The 15881-nt window shown below is 36.1% G+C and overlaps 1 protein-coding gene across 3 annotated transcripts in view; it reads left to right on the forward strand.

Annotated features, from left to right (window-relative positions):
* Positions 1–1083: 1083 nt before the first annotated feature.
* Iqub (IQ motif and ubiquitin domain containing) overlaps positions 1084–15881 on the forward strand; it is a 73812-nt gene continuing 59014 nt past the window's right edge. For 2 of the 3 annotated variants that reach the window (XM_003475043.4, XM_063241402.1), the window contains exons 1-3: positions 1105–1419; positions 12818–13227; positions 15135–15269. In XM_003475043.4, the coding sequence (XP_003475091.2) occupies positions 12822–13227; positions 15135–15269 (541 nt within the window). In that variant the 5' untranslated portion in view covers positions 1105–1419; positions 12818–12821. Of the gene's footprint in view, positions 1420–12817; positions 13228–15134; positions 15270–15881 lie in introns of all 3 variants that reach the window. The other variant, XM_023567333.2, reaches the window with a different exon arrangement.

A 15881-nucleotide genomic window follows, 5' to 3' on the forward strand; every position in this document is an offset into this window, starting at 1 on the left:
AAGATTTACTAATAGGATTCAAAATACATTATGATTTTGGAAATAGAAGTTGGTGTTTGGAGAAACCTTTTTGCAAACCTCTATACGAGGTCTACCTGGTAGACCTGGTCTATGAAAGACAAAGATTATTGATTGTTTCTATCACCTTTTTCCTGAATGTGTAGAAGTCAATAAAATGCTAGCTTTTGCTTCTCTTAAAATCATTACTAAAACAAAATCAATTTTATCTGAGAATATAATATGCCTTCCATACTCTCATAAGAAATAAGCATTTTTAAAATGCGTTGACTGGAAAAAAAAACAGCATTGAACATCAGGAAGTTACAGGAGAGATGAAGGTACAATTTTAGGAGCATGGTATAAAGAAGTGAAGACCATCGTAAATGAGGGAATAGACTCACACAACATGTAGAAAAGCTTTAGTGTTGCTAATTCCATTATCTTTTAAAAATACTTTAGGCTGTTAAACATAGTTACAAAAATTAATGGTTTAAAATCTGAGCGCTGCCTGGGTTTAATTCTTTTTTTTTTTTAATTTAATTTTTGTGTGTCTTAGTTTTCTCATTACTAAAATGCAACTAATAGCAGCTCTCCTTTGATAAAATCTTTGGGAAGACTAAGTTCGCAATCTATGTAAGGTGCTTAATGACAATAAGCACTATTTTGAGACTATTAGGCGATAGTCACATGAAATTTGTTACTGCATTTTGAACAGGAACATACTTGATCCGTCCCCCAAAACTACTGCGTTCTTCCAAAACTTCCTTAAAGAAGCTAATTATGAGGAGGACCATTTGCAATTTTAGAAAATATTTTGTTTGTCCTTAGAAATGGGCAACTATTTAATAACTGTCGTCTCCCTTTTTTCTTGGGCTGCCAAGAAACCAAAAGCTGAGCTTTAAAATTAATAAAATCGAGAAGTTAGTGCTGTATACTTATGCTCTCTCATTAAACATTTTTTAAAAGTACGCTTAAATTGCTACTAAAGTTTGGATGGGAGAGCGGTGCCCTTTGACCAGGGCAGCAGAACTCCTGGGAGCCGGGTCGGTGCAGCTCCCGGACCTCGCCCGGGTGGGCGGGGCGCCGGAGCGTTGCTAGGACACGGCCGGCAACAGACGCTCCCCGCGAGGGCCGGCAGCTTGCGGGGAGCTGGGGAACCGCCTGGTACGCGGGGCTGCGTTTCTCAGCAGGTAGGAGGCCGAGTCGGGCTGCCTTTGGCCGGCCGCCTATCCCAGCACTGAGCTGGTGACTCCAGTCGGCCCGGTTCTGGGCTGCTGGGCCGCTGAAGAACTCTAGCCTGGGCTTTCAAAGTCCCGAAAACCGCTCCTGCTCTAGCTCCGCCTCTGATTTGGGATTCCGAAGCTGCAGTTCGGAGCTGGGAGGTGTGCATCGCCTCTCACCCTGAGTGAATATCCCGAGGTAACAGCATGGAAACAAGACCCTAGAAAACGTGGAGCCTGTCCTCGAAATACTTTTCAGGCTAGTAACTCCAGGGCTCTGCAACTTTCCTCAGCAGGCAGGCTCCTTTTCTCCACGTAATCTCTGTAATCTCTGCGTAGTAAATTCACATTTTCAGTAGGCCAGGCTGACTGGAAGAGGGCAAGACTGAGTCCCTAACTGACTACCTACACTCATAATCTAGGTGATCCAAGCCTTAAAAGATAAGAAATGAAATCACGCACTGCAAGCGAAAAGGAGAGCTTCCTTGTATAGTCATCATAGAGAGTGCTTTTTTATTTTATTTATTTTTAGTAGTTATTTGCCACGCACAATGAACACATTCATCATGGAGAGTTGGCAAGGATACGTATTACCTTTTAATCCTTTTTATTTCCCTCCCCCCAACTCCCTCCATCTCCAGATCCCCCTCCCATCAAATCATCTGCGACCTTGTTTCCTATAATCTCTTTTATTTTGGTCTTTAAGTGATTTATACTTTGGTATCTCATGAAAGAGGAAATGGTGTAATAATCAACCTTCTGTGTCTGGTCTATTTTACTTAGTATTATAGTCTCAGGGTGCATCCATTTTTCTATAAACGACTCAAATTTATCCTTCCTGATGACCGAGTAGTAACCCATTTTGTACCTGCTACATTTTCTTTAGCCAGCCGTCTGTTGGTGAACATATGGGCCACTTCCAAGATCAATCCATTATGAGTTGCACCCATGCACACATGGGTGTGTATCTTTCAGTGTCACATGATGTCTTTAACCCTTTCAAGATGAATTTCAAATAGAATTTTTGTTTCTAGTTTTTCTGAAGAATCTCTACACTAATTTCCCCAGTGGTCGTACGGTTTTACATTATACCAACAATGTGGAAGAGCTCCTTTTCTCTTACAACTTCATCAGCACTTGTAGCTTTTCAAGTTTTTCATGATAAAGCTACAACTTGTTTGAAAAGGTAATACATAAAATGATTAAAAGTTTAAATAGGAAGAACGAACATTGAAAATCTGCTTTTTACTTATTCTCCTTCACACCTCAAGTTCAATTCCAAAGATGAGCTTATGTACATACAATTCTGTAGTCGTACCTTTCACTGTATATATGGTACTGTTCTCAGGTTTATAATTAACACTGTGTATCTTGAAACCATAGTCTATCATTTACAGACATGCCTCACTATGTGTGGATGGACGTATATGTGTTTCGTTTTGAGGTGTTCCTAAGCATTTTATGAAATTTGGAAACTTTAGTAAGCAAAAAGGTGAATAAATTTCACTACCTAACAATTTAAAGCTTCAGTATAGTAAAATAGGACTCCAATGCAATATCAAATATATGATGGGAAACACAGTGCACAAAAACAGGACATTTGGTTAAGCATCATAAAACAGTATAAGCATGGGAGGAAACCTGCTAAGTTGTAAGAGAAAAGACACTATATGATGCTTCCTTTTTGCAAAACAGTTTGATGGGATTTGACAGAATTTAGTTCTGCATATACTTTGGTTTATTAATTCTAATTCTAGGTAATATTTCTCAGCAGGTAGGAGATACTTACATGTGTATACAGAGTAATATGTACAAGACGATTATTGTAGCACTTTGTGTTTAATCATTTTATGTATTACCTTTTCAAACAAGTTGTAGCTTTATCATGAAAAACTTGAAAAGCTACAAGTGCTGATGAAGTTGTAAGAGAAAAGACACTATATGATGCTTCCTTTTTGCAAAACAGTTTGATGGGATTTGACAGAATTTAGTTCTGCATATCCTTTGGTTTATTAATTCTAATTCTAGGTAATATTTCATGTGATACTTACATGTGTATACAGAGTAATATGTACAAGACGATTATTGTAGCACTTTGTGTTTAACAGCAAGGAACTGGAGACAGCTTAAATGTCTGTAGTAGGTTAAACGGCTGAAGATGGCTGACCCTTGTGTAGTTGACAGGAATGAGGTGGAAAAATAGGTTTATGCAGAAATAAATGTTAAGAAATATGTGTATTAAATTTTAAAAAGTTGTGAAAGAGTACGAGGCTTTAAAATACATGATAATATGGTTTATACATTTGAATTTGTACCAATATAAGCTATATTACTGGCCTTTTCTGTTGCTAGGACAAAATACCTGATTGCACAACTTAAAAATAAGAAAGGGTTATCTGGGCTGATGGTCTCAGGAGTCTCAGTCTGTACTTTGTTGGCTCCAAGATGTGGGAAAAATAGAAGGATATAGTGAAGAAAATGCTGTGTAACTCATGGCATTTGGGAAGCAGAGCAGGGGAAGAGCCAGAGATATAGGGGCCCAGGACCAGATAGCGTCCCCAGGCCATGCTCCTGGGACTCCTTCCTACAATGAGGCCCATGCAACTGTGAACTCATCCTGCTGAGGTGAGTTCCCGCCTGTCTCCCAAGAGCACCCTAAAAGCACCCAGGAGCAACCTATTCCAGCCAAGTTGACAATCAAGACTAATGACACATGAGCATAAACAAATATGATTAAATATATAATTATAGATAATTTCTGGACAGATAAATTTTGAACACTTCCAAACACTGAGGAATAAAGTTAAGGTGTCAGGCCAGTAAGATGGTACTTTTATGTTCTATTTTATCTCCTTCCATTAGGTTTACTTTATTTATTTATTTTGTAAGCATATACTGCTCTCTTAAAAACAGCAGTTGCGTTACTCAGAAGATTGAAACAGGAGGATTGCAAGTTTGAGGCCAGCCTGGACACCTTAGCAAGATCCTATCTCTAAATAAAATTAATTTTTTAAAGAAAGGTTGGAGATATAGCTCAATGGTAGAGTGCTTGCCAAGTTGCCGAGGCCCTGGTTAACAACAACAAAATTAACAATAATAGTAATGAAACATATTAATAAAACCTTTCAGGCCATAGCTATGATGCTATCACTACCTGTTTAGGCTGGAATTTCACAACATTTTATGTTTCACACTGTGATATCTGTGCTTTGTCTTTGACATTTAATATCTACTAACTGAAAGTTTATGCATATTTATAAGTATGAGTACAGCATGTTAATATACATCTGGGGAGTATTAGGAATCACTGTAATTATTTGCTTATCCTAGAAGGGTGAAGAAAACAAAACCCTGCTGAATTTTCTACTCAATTTTTAAATCAATCATGTTTCTCACTAAAAAATCAAAGAAAATTTCTGATTTTAAGACTATAATTTAACCCTTGAATCTGACTTCACTAACATTGCATTAGGCATCCTAGAGGTTCAGTCTCCTAATCTAGATTAAGATCAGTGATTCCTAGATTTTTCCTTAATTACCAGAACCCTTACCTGTTCTCCCAGATCTCCATAAATTCTCACACAAAAGCGGGGCACAATATCACAATTAAAAGCTTGGATCCAAATTGACTAGATTTGGATCCAGATCTTCTTTTTTGCTGGATGGTATTCAAAACATTATTCAAGTCTCTTTACCTGTAAAATAAGCACAATAACATCAATTATCCATAAGAATTAAATAATTTAGCATAAATATTTGCTAATTTTATGTTATATTTCTGAAATGCTTTTTCTTGTTTCTTTTTTATTTATTTATTTTTGTACCCGGAATTGAACTCAGGACCTTGCACTTGCCAGGCAGGTGCTGTACTTCTGAGGTATATCCCCAACCCTTATTTTTTCTATTGAATAAAATAAGTAATTATGTAACACCTGGAGGCATTACTATTGTATAATTATCACTAGCCATTTTGAAATTTAGAAATAGTCCGTTAGTAGTTGGATAACATTTTAAGTACTTTCTGTGGGCCTGGAACTTTTTGCTAAGTATTTTTCTATGCAATATTTTTTTTAATTCGTAAGAGAACCTTTGATGTTGAAGCTATCAATAACCCATTTCACAAATGAGGAAAATGAGATTTAAGAAACTTTGTATCTTGAAGTTAAACAATTAGTAAGAATCTAGAACTTCAAAAGTTTGGATTTTACCTTATTTGCATAGGAGTACATTTACCTATTGCTGTTTCTAGTATGCTGGCCAGAGACGAGGGACTCATGACAGAAGTAGCCAGAACTTCAAGTTTATGCCAATTTCCTATTGTCTCTAAGTCTGCGGGAGTGACACAGGTAGATATATTAGTCTGTTTTCTGTGACTATAAATCAATAGCTTCTATTGAGAAACTCATAGAGCAAACAAGTTTATTTAGGTCACAGTTTTCAAGAATGAAAAGACACAGTGCCAGCCTGGTGAGAGTTCCCTGGCTCCACTGTAGCTCATGGTAATGGTGGGAGGTCATGTGAGAAGGAGCCACACACACCTCCAGGTCAGAAGCCAGTGGTGGTGAGGAGTCTCTCCTGAGCAGCTCATGATCTAACAGCAATCCTTTAGCCTTTTCCAGGGCAGAGCCCACAGTGACTTCCCACTAGGCTCCGACTCTTAAAGGTCTCCTACTTCCTGACACTGTCAAACTGAAGGCAGGTTTCTCCATATATGAATCTTTGATAGGCATACTCAGAGCATGTCTAAGCAAAACCTGCTCTTTGGGGAAGAAATTATCTCAACTTTTAGGGCTCTCATCACAGACATACCCTGAGATATGGCCTTGGTAAGCGGTGGTCTTGGCCTTTCATTTTTGCTGTGCTCAGCCAGAATGCATCGGGACAGTTAGAACCCATGGAAGACTGCTTCTCTCACCAGGAATTTGCTAAGTGAGGATATGAACACAGATATAGACTGGCTCTAGGGTTGATTTTTTCCTGAAATCCCACTTTGGAAAACTCAAGTTGAGAACTGCAGTACTAGATAGCAGTGAGTCCTTTCTGATCTATAACTATGATTATATAATTTAGAAATTTAAAATTTCTTATTTTTAGGATAAACAGAGCTTTCATTACTCTTATTATTATAAGGACAGTGGGTAATCACTTTCTTTAAAGACAGCTAACATCTTGAAAACTTTTTATGTACTACTTTCTTTTTATGACTTAATCATGTTACTAATTAAGGAGACCCTATAAGCTATAGATACGACCATACATAGAAGCTACAGGTTGTAAGGAAGAGATACTATCAGTACTGTCTTCCTCGCAAGGATACATCTTGCATACAGGAGGGTAATCAGATCATATAATAAACTAGCAATGAAGTGAGTATGTGCTTCACAAAACATAGCAAGTAGGAAATGGAGTCAATTGCATTGCCAAGAAAGGTGGAGAGGTGTTGATTTATATAGTAGCCATCAAAGGAACTGCTGTTGAGCATGAGGCTGCTTTTTGTAACTACATAGATGTCACATGTCTCATACCATCTGCACACTTCTAACTCTCCAGGTTCTATTTCCTGGACAGCTTCTCAGAACTTCAAACCACCTACCCTACACTGATTGTTCAGTGGGCATCTCAAACATCTGCTTCTCCTAAACCAAACTGTGATATAACTCCCACTCACATTTCAATCCTGCTTTATTTTCAGCTTTCCTCATGTCTATAAATGTAACTCTATCCTTCCAGTGCTCCAGCTAAAAATATTAGCAGTATCCCTGATTCATTTCTTTATCTCATAGCTATAGCTGGTTCATCATCAAATCCTTTCAGCTCTATATTTAAAATATATGCAGAATGCAGCCACTTCTCACCACCCATCCTCCGCTATGACTCTGGTTCTTTCCCCTCCATTTCTTGGCTACTGCCATAGATTTCAGGAGACTCCTAGTCATCTACCGGCTAAACTCCTCTTTTTCCTCCCATAATCTCTTTGACAACCCAGTAGTCTGGTTAGGTCTATTGAATCGTAAGATGTCATTATTTCTTTCCTCTATTGGCTTCTCTAAGGCAAAGCCAAAGTCTTTCTGATGGTCTGACCTGACCGGCCTGACATGATGAACCGCTCTCCCATAACCTTGTTCCTGACTTCGACTCCCTTGGCTCACTACATCCAGACACACAGTCACTAGTTATTTCTTGGGTCTTTGCTTGCTATCATTCTCCTATTTGTCCTCGTGCTTGGCTTACTTTCTATTTTCAGGATTTTCTCGAATGTCACCTTGCCCTAGGTGAACTGTTCCTTTCCCAGAACACTGGCTCCAGCAAACCCCACCACTCTACTCCACAATGCTTTCTCTGCAAACAAATACTTCTGAGGTGTCTTTGCTTTATTAGCTCCCCGACACTTGTCTTTATCTGACCTAATACATATTTTGCTAACTTAGTTGTTTCTTGTCTTGTTTGCACATCAGAATGTAAGTTGGATTGCTGCAGGGATGCTTCAGTAACTGTATTTTGTTCATTTCTGTGTCCTTAGACACAGCTCATTGGTAATGAGCAAGAGTCCAGTGAAATTTTATTGGAAAAATGAATGAGATCAGTTATGACTAAGCTTTTTTTTAAAGGTGGTGATAGAATAAAAGGATGGAGAATGTGAATCTATGTATCCTATTTTCTAATTTCTGAGTATTTCTTTCAATAATGGATGTTCATATTAATTTCATTATTCTCACTTAAGAGGGACTCATAAATGACAAAATTTTGGCGCTGTCTTCAAATATTTATATCTCATTTCCTTTTCCTTTATGGTTTTCATCAGCAGCAATAATTGCATCTTTTTTCTGTTCCTACATTAAATGAGATTACATTTAGTTAGTGTTTAATTAAATATTTTGCAAATTGATGCACTTTATCAGAAAAAATAAAGTTTGATTTTACTTTTTAATTCATAGGTTTTTAAAATCAGGAATATGTGCAGATTTTTAACATATGTACAGGTATTTTTCCTTTTGCTCAGTATATTGAATTATATCAACAGTTCTCATAATGTTGATCTTTGCATCCTGTGTTTAACTATAGATCAAAGCCAAGATTTTTTTTTTTTTTTGGTCTTTTTGTGACAAGGTTTCCCTATGCAGTTCAGGCTGGCTTTGAACTTACTGTGTAGCCCAGACTGCCCTCAAATCCAGTGATTCTCCTACCTCAGCCTCCATGTGCCGGAATTACAAAAGTCAAGAATATTTGAGCATGTAACGATTGCTAAGCCTAATTCTCATCGAGGAGAACCAACACTGATAGGGCAGAAAAGATTCTTCCTCTCATGACAGCATTATTCTACTAAGGGATGACAGACAATAACCAAGCAAATGAATGAAGAAATTATGCTTTTCAACAATGATTAAGTCTATGAATAAAATAAAATAAGGAGGGGAGTCAGGTGTGGTTAGCCATCCTCCCGAGAGAAGTTGAATTTGAGCTGAGATGAAGAAGATTAATAGAAGTTGGTGCAGACCTGTGGTAGCACACTTTTGACAGAGAAAATGGAAAATGAAAATGTGGTGTGGCAGTCCACCTCTGTGATCCCAGCTAGTTAGGAGGTGGAGGCAGGAGGATTACAGGTGTACAGCCAACCTGGACAACAGTCTAAAAATAAGAATAGTTGAGGTGGTGGCTCAGTAATAGACTGTTTGCCTAGCATGTTCAAGGCCCTAGGTTTAATTTGCATTAAAAAGAAAGAAAAATAAAGAAAGAAAGAGAAAGAAAGAAAGAAAGAAAGAAAGAAAGAAAAAGAAAGAAAGGAAAGAAAGAAAGAGAGAAAGAACCTCCCAACGTGGAACTCAATATATATTAAGATTGGGTTGGGGGGTGGGATGTTTACAAAATGAGCTAAATCATTTAGGACGTCTCTTGGAGTACATTTTATTATAGAGGTATTTAAGCATGAGAGGTCCATGACCTCTGTGCCTGCTAAGGGCTTAGGGTGCTCAGTGATAGAGCAGGTAACAGTATGCACAAGGTTCTGGATTTGATCCAAATCCCCCTCCCCGCCCGCAAGTCTCTGGCTGCTGTGGGAATAATGGTCTCTTTCTGGAGGTAAGGGTTTCAGAACTGAAATTGAAATGATCAACAGACTCTTACTGCTGAAGTATAACTAATACTGAGCTTCTAGGTCGGTATTGGCAGGGCTTATTGAATGACTGAAAAATGTTAGAGAGAAAGGGAAGAATTGAAGATGATTCCAATAGCAAACCTTATGTGTTTATGTGGTTATTTTCTTACTGCACAGTTTGGTTAATGTTCTGAACTTGACATCCTCACTGAACAGCTATGAGATAAGAGCCTGACTCTGGAGACTTCTTGGTGCTGGCTGATGTTTCTCTTGGGAGACAATTCTTCATATCTTTGTTGTATTTCTGCTTGAGAGACAATGGTTGCTTTCATCTGGACTGTCTTTTCAAAGATATTTGTATGATGAGCAGCCTTGGGAGACAGAGCCAGTCTCCTAGTGTTAAGACCATCTTTTTTTTTTTTTTTTTCCCCAGCACTGGGAACTGAACCCAGGGCCCATGCATGCTAGACAAGTGGAAAATATTTCATTTATTCCTTTTTAAAATTTAGATGCTCTCCCTCTCTTCCTTCCATTCCTTCTCTTTTTTTCTTGTCTAGTTGTTTTGACTAGAATTTACAGTACTCTGTTGAATACTAGTCAAAACAACTAGACAAAAAAAGAAAGGAAGGAAAAAAAAGAAGGGAAGTACCCATCAACAGATGACTGGATAAAGAAAATGTAGCATCTGTATATTATGGAATACTAATTGGCCCTAAAGAGTGATACATTTGAGGAATTTGTAGGAAAATGGATCCACCTGGAAACTGTAATGTTGAGTGAACTGGACATACAAGCTTAGATACTGTCTAGTATCTTTCATGTGAGTGAAGCAAAGTACAAAGAACATGAGAAAGGACTGATAGAAAGGGAAAGGGGATGAATATCTCACAAAGTGGTGCAAAGGAAAAAGGGTAAAGGCTGAGGAGGAAAGGAAGAGGAAATAAGAATAAAGTGTGTTGCATATTGGCAACACACTAATATCCCCAGTTAATGTAAACACTATATGTCATAATATGAGCTAACACAAATAATAACAAGCATGATAAAAGGGATTGGGGAAGGAGAGGGGAAGGAATGAGGGGGAGGCAAGGGAAATGAGACTTTTTAAAAAGGAAGCTGTGCTATGTACATGGAACCGCTCCTCAAGATGGTTGCAACATGCGAGAATCTCAAACATGCACTAAATACATAAGATAAATGCTGTTGAATTCAGTTTGCCTAACATAGGTGGAGTATTCCTTTCCCAAAATAGAACAGAAATATTTCAAAATTCAGAGTTTTTCAAATTTTGGAATAAATTTAAAGTTTAGATTTAGTAGTATTTTTAATTTTGACTTTTTGGATTAGGAATTTCAACCTGTACTTTGTTAAGGATTTTTTGCAACTGTGTTCATAGGGATTTCGTATGTAATTTTCTTTTCTTATATGGAGTCCTTGTCTGACTTTATTTTCAGTATAATATTGGCTCACTAAAATGAGTGTTGAAGTATTTCCGAAAGATTTTTGAGAAGTTAAAACAGATTCATATAATTATTTAAATGTTTGGCTGAATAATTCTTCCATGAGCCCATTGGTTCTGGGTTTTTCTTTTTTGAAAGACTTTAATTACTAATTGAATCTTCCTATTCATTACTAGTATGTTCAGGTTCTCTGTTTCTTTGGTATTGTGTTTCTACCAATTTATTAATTTCTTCTAGATTTTCCAATTTGTCGATATATAATTATATAGTAGTGTCTTACCTGTACTGTTTTGATTTTCTATACTAATTTTGTACTAACAATATTTGTTTGAATTTATCTATATATTTGTGGCTTTATGTGTTCATCTTTCCTTGTTTAGATTGCAGTTTGGAATCATTTTTCTTCTTTTACATATATTCTCTAGAAATTGCTTTAAACTAGATATCTTTGTGGTAACTTATTGATGTTTCCATTTTTTTTCTTGAATGATAATTTTTCTGGGTTTATGGTGCTCCAATGATAATTATTTTCTTTCATAATCCCTTCTTGGCTTTTATTTTTTTTTTTTGGCCTTTTTTAAACTAGCAAATTAAAAATGATTCCAAACAAAAGATGATTAAGCCCTTTTCTACTGTTCTCAGGATTCTGTCTTTGGCTTGCTATAATTTCATTATAATATGTGTGGCTATAAATTATTTATTTTATTAGCTATGCAGATTTATTTTATTCATACTGGATTGGTGGATTCATACATTCTCTTGGTTTTGCAAAATTCTCAGCCACTGTCTTTTAAAATATTTCTTCTTCCATAATCTTGTTTTCTCCTTCTGAACTCTAATTTGACATATGCTAGATCAGAAGCTGACAAAAATTTTCTGAAAAGGCCATTTTTAGGCTTCACAGGCCACATGCAATCTGTGTTACGTATTCTTTGTTGCAATTTAAAAATACAGGGCCATTTTTTTGCTTGCTGAAAAATAGCAAAACCATATGCCAGACTTTTTTCCCTCTTCTCCATGGTTCTTACAGTTTTATATCCTAATCTCTTTGTGGCCTTTAATACAAAATATTTTCTCCCAGGTGACTAATCTTATCTTCAGCTCTTTCTAGTGCTTTATAGCTTATTCATTGAGTTGAACAATTATATATTTTTATTTCAGATGTTTCTTTTTAAAAGCTTTTATTTTCTAGTAGTCAGATATCTCTACTAAAGATGATTTTTCTTTCTCTCTCTAAGAGAGAGGTTTGTAGTTAAATCAGAAGCCTAACATATAGCTTTTGCATCTCACTCCTTTTCCCAGGTCTAATCTTCCGCTTGCTGTTTTCTAGAAATGAAAGCTCAGGGCTACCACCCCATCCTCCCTTCCTGGCTGCCAGCTCCTGTAGCTTGCTCTTTGGGCTCTCAATGCTTTCACCCAGTTCCTACTCTTTGTACCCTAACTCTGGGTTACCTTGGACCACCCTGGCCCATGCTTACATTTGCCATCATCCTGTTTCCCAAGTCCAAGGACTCTAGCTCCAGTGAACTCTAAGCTCAACTCATATTTGCATGTTTGTTCTGGTAGGCACAGGTCATTGGTGATCTGTGTTGGAATCTGTGAGCAAAGAGCTAATGCAAAGACTACAGCAGCTAAGAAGCAGTTGCTGTGGAGCTGACTGGTCTTTGAAGTTTCTCACCAATTCTAATGTCAGAAGCATATGTCCACGTCAGTTTTGAATTTAGAAAAGAGTACTTCTGAAAGTCTTTTTATTATAACACTTTTTACTGACTTACTCAGTAAAAATGAATAACAAAATGTATTCAAGTACTTTTCCATGTATTATTTATAGAATGTCACTCTCAAGATTCTTGTTTTGAAGTTATTTTACTTTCTGTGTTTTAAAAATTCACCGATACATTTTAACATTGCCATTATAAGATAATCAACACTTAAGAAATGAATGTATTAATTTATGAACATCACTGTATACCAGCAAGAAGATTGACATTTGATGTAGAAACCCTTACATGTGTGATACATGTGTTTTTTTTTTCTTAATTTAGAAAAATGTCTAATCAAGAGGAGCAGTTGAATACTCAAGACACAGTTGATTTAATAGAAGAAAATGATGAAGCTGTTGATATTATCAATATCCCAGTTCCCTCAGATGCACTGGAAGAATCAGAACCAACTGAAGAAAATAGATCTGAAGCAGAACAGTTCAGTGCAGATCGTGAAACACCTGAAGAGCAAAGTCACCGGAGTGTCACAAGTCTGGAATCTAATGAAGAACAATTCTCGGAAGAGGCTGTGTCCCCAGGACAAGCTTCCAGTTTTCTGAGCCATGAGGAAGAGCAGCATGCAATGGAGCTGGATGAACAGAATCTAAGTTATGAAAATCTGGCTTTTCTGGATAAAATAAGGGCTCTGAGGCAGTCTTTGAAAATATCAAGTAAAGAGTCTTCAGCACAAGGTATTACCTAGAAAAGATAGGATATTTTATTTTCCCATTTTTAAAAAACGGATGCTTTTTCTGTTCTGTTTTCTTTCTTTTTTTGATGCTTTTTCTTGTTTATTTTTGTTGAAGATGCATTTACATCTGATACTACTTTCCCGTTCCTTTGTCTACCAGTCTTCTGTGGTTACACCATTTGAATCTATTCAGCATCTGTGAAAAATTCTGTCCCACGCTCCACACTGATATTCTCTCTCAATAAATGAGCATCATTCAATTCGTATTTGTATATTTTTTCAAAAAGTATCTTTTAAAATTGCTCACGGAACATCAGAAATGGTGGACAAATGCTTCAGCATAATTGGAATTTCTTTGCGTGTCAATTTGGAACTATTTGTTGCACATAGCTAGCAAGCGGTCAATGATTTTCTTGATTTTTCTAGTTTCTTATTCAGGGTCCATTCCACTAAGCAAGTTGCTTTTGCACATGACTATACTCTGTCTGCTTTGTGTTAACTTCATATTTAGCTTTGGAAAAATCATTGCTGTCTTTCATTGTAGACCCGTTTTAAAGACATTTACCAAACGATACTGATGGCAGTTAATGGTTACTATTGCATTCTTGATAGCACAGAATGGGAACCGGGAATAAGGTGTTTGCACAGAAAACCATTAACTCACTACTCCTTTCCCCCTTATTTTGAGTTTTAAGATGGTTTCCACCCACAGGGTGGAGAACATGGCCATTATTTAACAATAATAGCAGCAGCAAAGGTTTTCTCGTCAAATGTAGTTTTTGAACACAGAGGGTAGCTTATTTTTGTGTGGTGTGTCCACAAAAGTAAAGAATGAAAAGGAAACACAGAAAAATAAGCCATTTGTATTTGACAGAACAGAGTATTTCTCAGTTTCATTAATTAGTGTAAATTTAGGTTTCATTTTGAGTATTTTTGTAATTCTCTGATATTTTCACTTATAACACATGGTGGTTAAAAACGATTGTGTTAGTCCCATGAATCCTGAGTTTGAAAAATCTCTTAATATGACTGCTTGCTGAATGCTCAAGAAGACACTATTAAGGAAGTTTTGAAATCTGTTATAGTTTTTTATATTCATGAAACAATTCAAACAGTTATTTGACAATGTTTAGCTCTGAAAATATTGTCTTTATTTACATTGAACTATTAGGACAGATTTTAGCAAGGTCAAAGAACCTTAATAGTACTAGTGCTTAGGTAAGTTTTGTTATGGGATTATTTATTGACAAATATTTCATTTAGCTTCATGAAAAACTGTCATGTCTGACATTTAGAAATACACACAATCTTTTCTTTAATGTGAATTCTTTACTCCATCTTATTAAACACTCTCTAATAAAATTTAAAGTTTATAGCTATAAAAGAAAAAAGTTTATTCCATGTTAATTAGGTTATAAACACTATTCTTTTTCATAGTTTTTGAACAATCATTTTCTGATAACAATTTTTCCTTTTAAAATTAAGCATCTTGGTGCCCTGTTTCGTAGAGTCTGAGTCATTCAGTTCCAATGTTTGTGAAAAATACCTGTTGTGGGTGAGTGATAATAGTCATTTTTTTAAAAAAGTAGTTACACTGCATTCTAATTTCTGGTGCTTACAACACAAAAATGTCTGATTTTTTGAGATGTTTCCTAGGCTTCTATCAGAATAATATATACCAGCTGTTGAACATTGATGAAAATTTTTGATATTGTAATGTTAATTTTTAGAGCCAAAGTTTTCAAGTCAGCATTGGCTATTTCTCCTTACATTTGACTGGATGGAGGGGAGAAGCAATTTGCATTCCATATGATTAGAAAGGGGCTCATAATTTTGCATGTCTGTGGAGTATAAGTTGTTAGTCCTAGCTATGTTTGATTATGATCATTTTTCTCTTTTTCTCTACAGTAAAAGTTGTACTTATTCCTGTGGGTCAGGAAACTATAATATTTTTTAAGGTTGATACCATTTTAAAATATCTTGTGGATCACTTTTCAAGATTATTAGCTATCCCAGCTTCTGAATTGCAGATACATTGTGCAGGTAAATTTGAGGGTAAAGAATTTATTAAGTCTTCTCTAGTTTTAATGGTTAAACAGCATCTTTGATTTCTTAAACTAAATATCTTGATATTTACTATTTGAGCATACTGTGGTTATATAATCATTTAAAATAATGATGAATATTAAATATTAAAAATAATGATGAATTTGTGCTACATATTTGGCTAATAACTGAAAATGCAAAGAAACATGAAATGAGATACTTATTCTCTAGTTGTCAATAGAGGAGTAAAAAGAATTGCATACAACAGTTACTACATAATATGTAAATGCTTTGGTAAATATATGCACAAAAATCGATGAAAAAGGGATAAAAGAGCTTCAGAGACTTAAGAACTATCTTTTGTTCATTCATTCATTCTTTCTTTCTGTACTGGGGAGCAAACCTAGGGCTTTGGACATGCTAGAGAAGTACTATTTTACTGTGCTACATCCCAAGCCACTGAAAATATTGTGTTCTCTATGCAGTAAGGTCATTACCATGTTGTTAGGTTTATTTCTATTTTGTGGGTGATATTGAAAAGCTTCATAAAAGTTATGTTATCCTTGTTTCACGATTGGACGTAGTTTTTGTAATAGTTTTATTGGATTA

The sequence above is a fragment of the Cavia porcellus genome, unplaced genomic scaffold (assembly GCF_034190915.1).
Source record: "Cavia porcellus strain 051 isolate PalLab524CR breed Dunkin Hartley unplaced genomic scaffold, mCavPor4.1 scaffold_2, whole genome shotgun sequence".
NCBI lineage: Eukaryota > Metazoa > Chordata > Mammalia > Rodentia > Caviidae > Cavia > Cavia porcellus.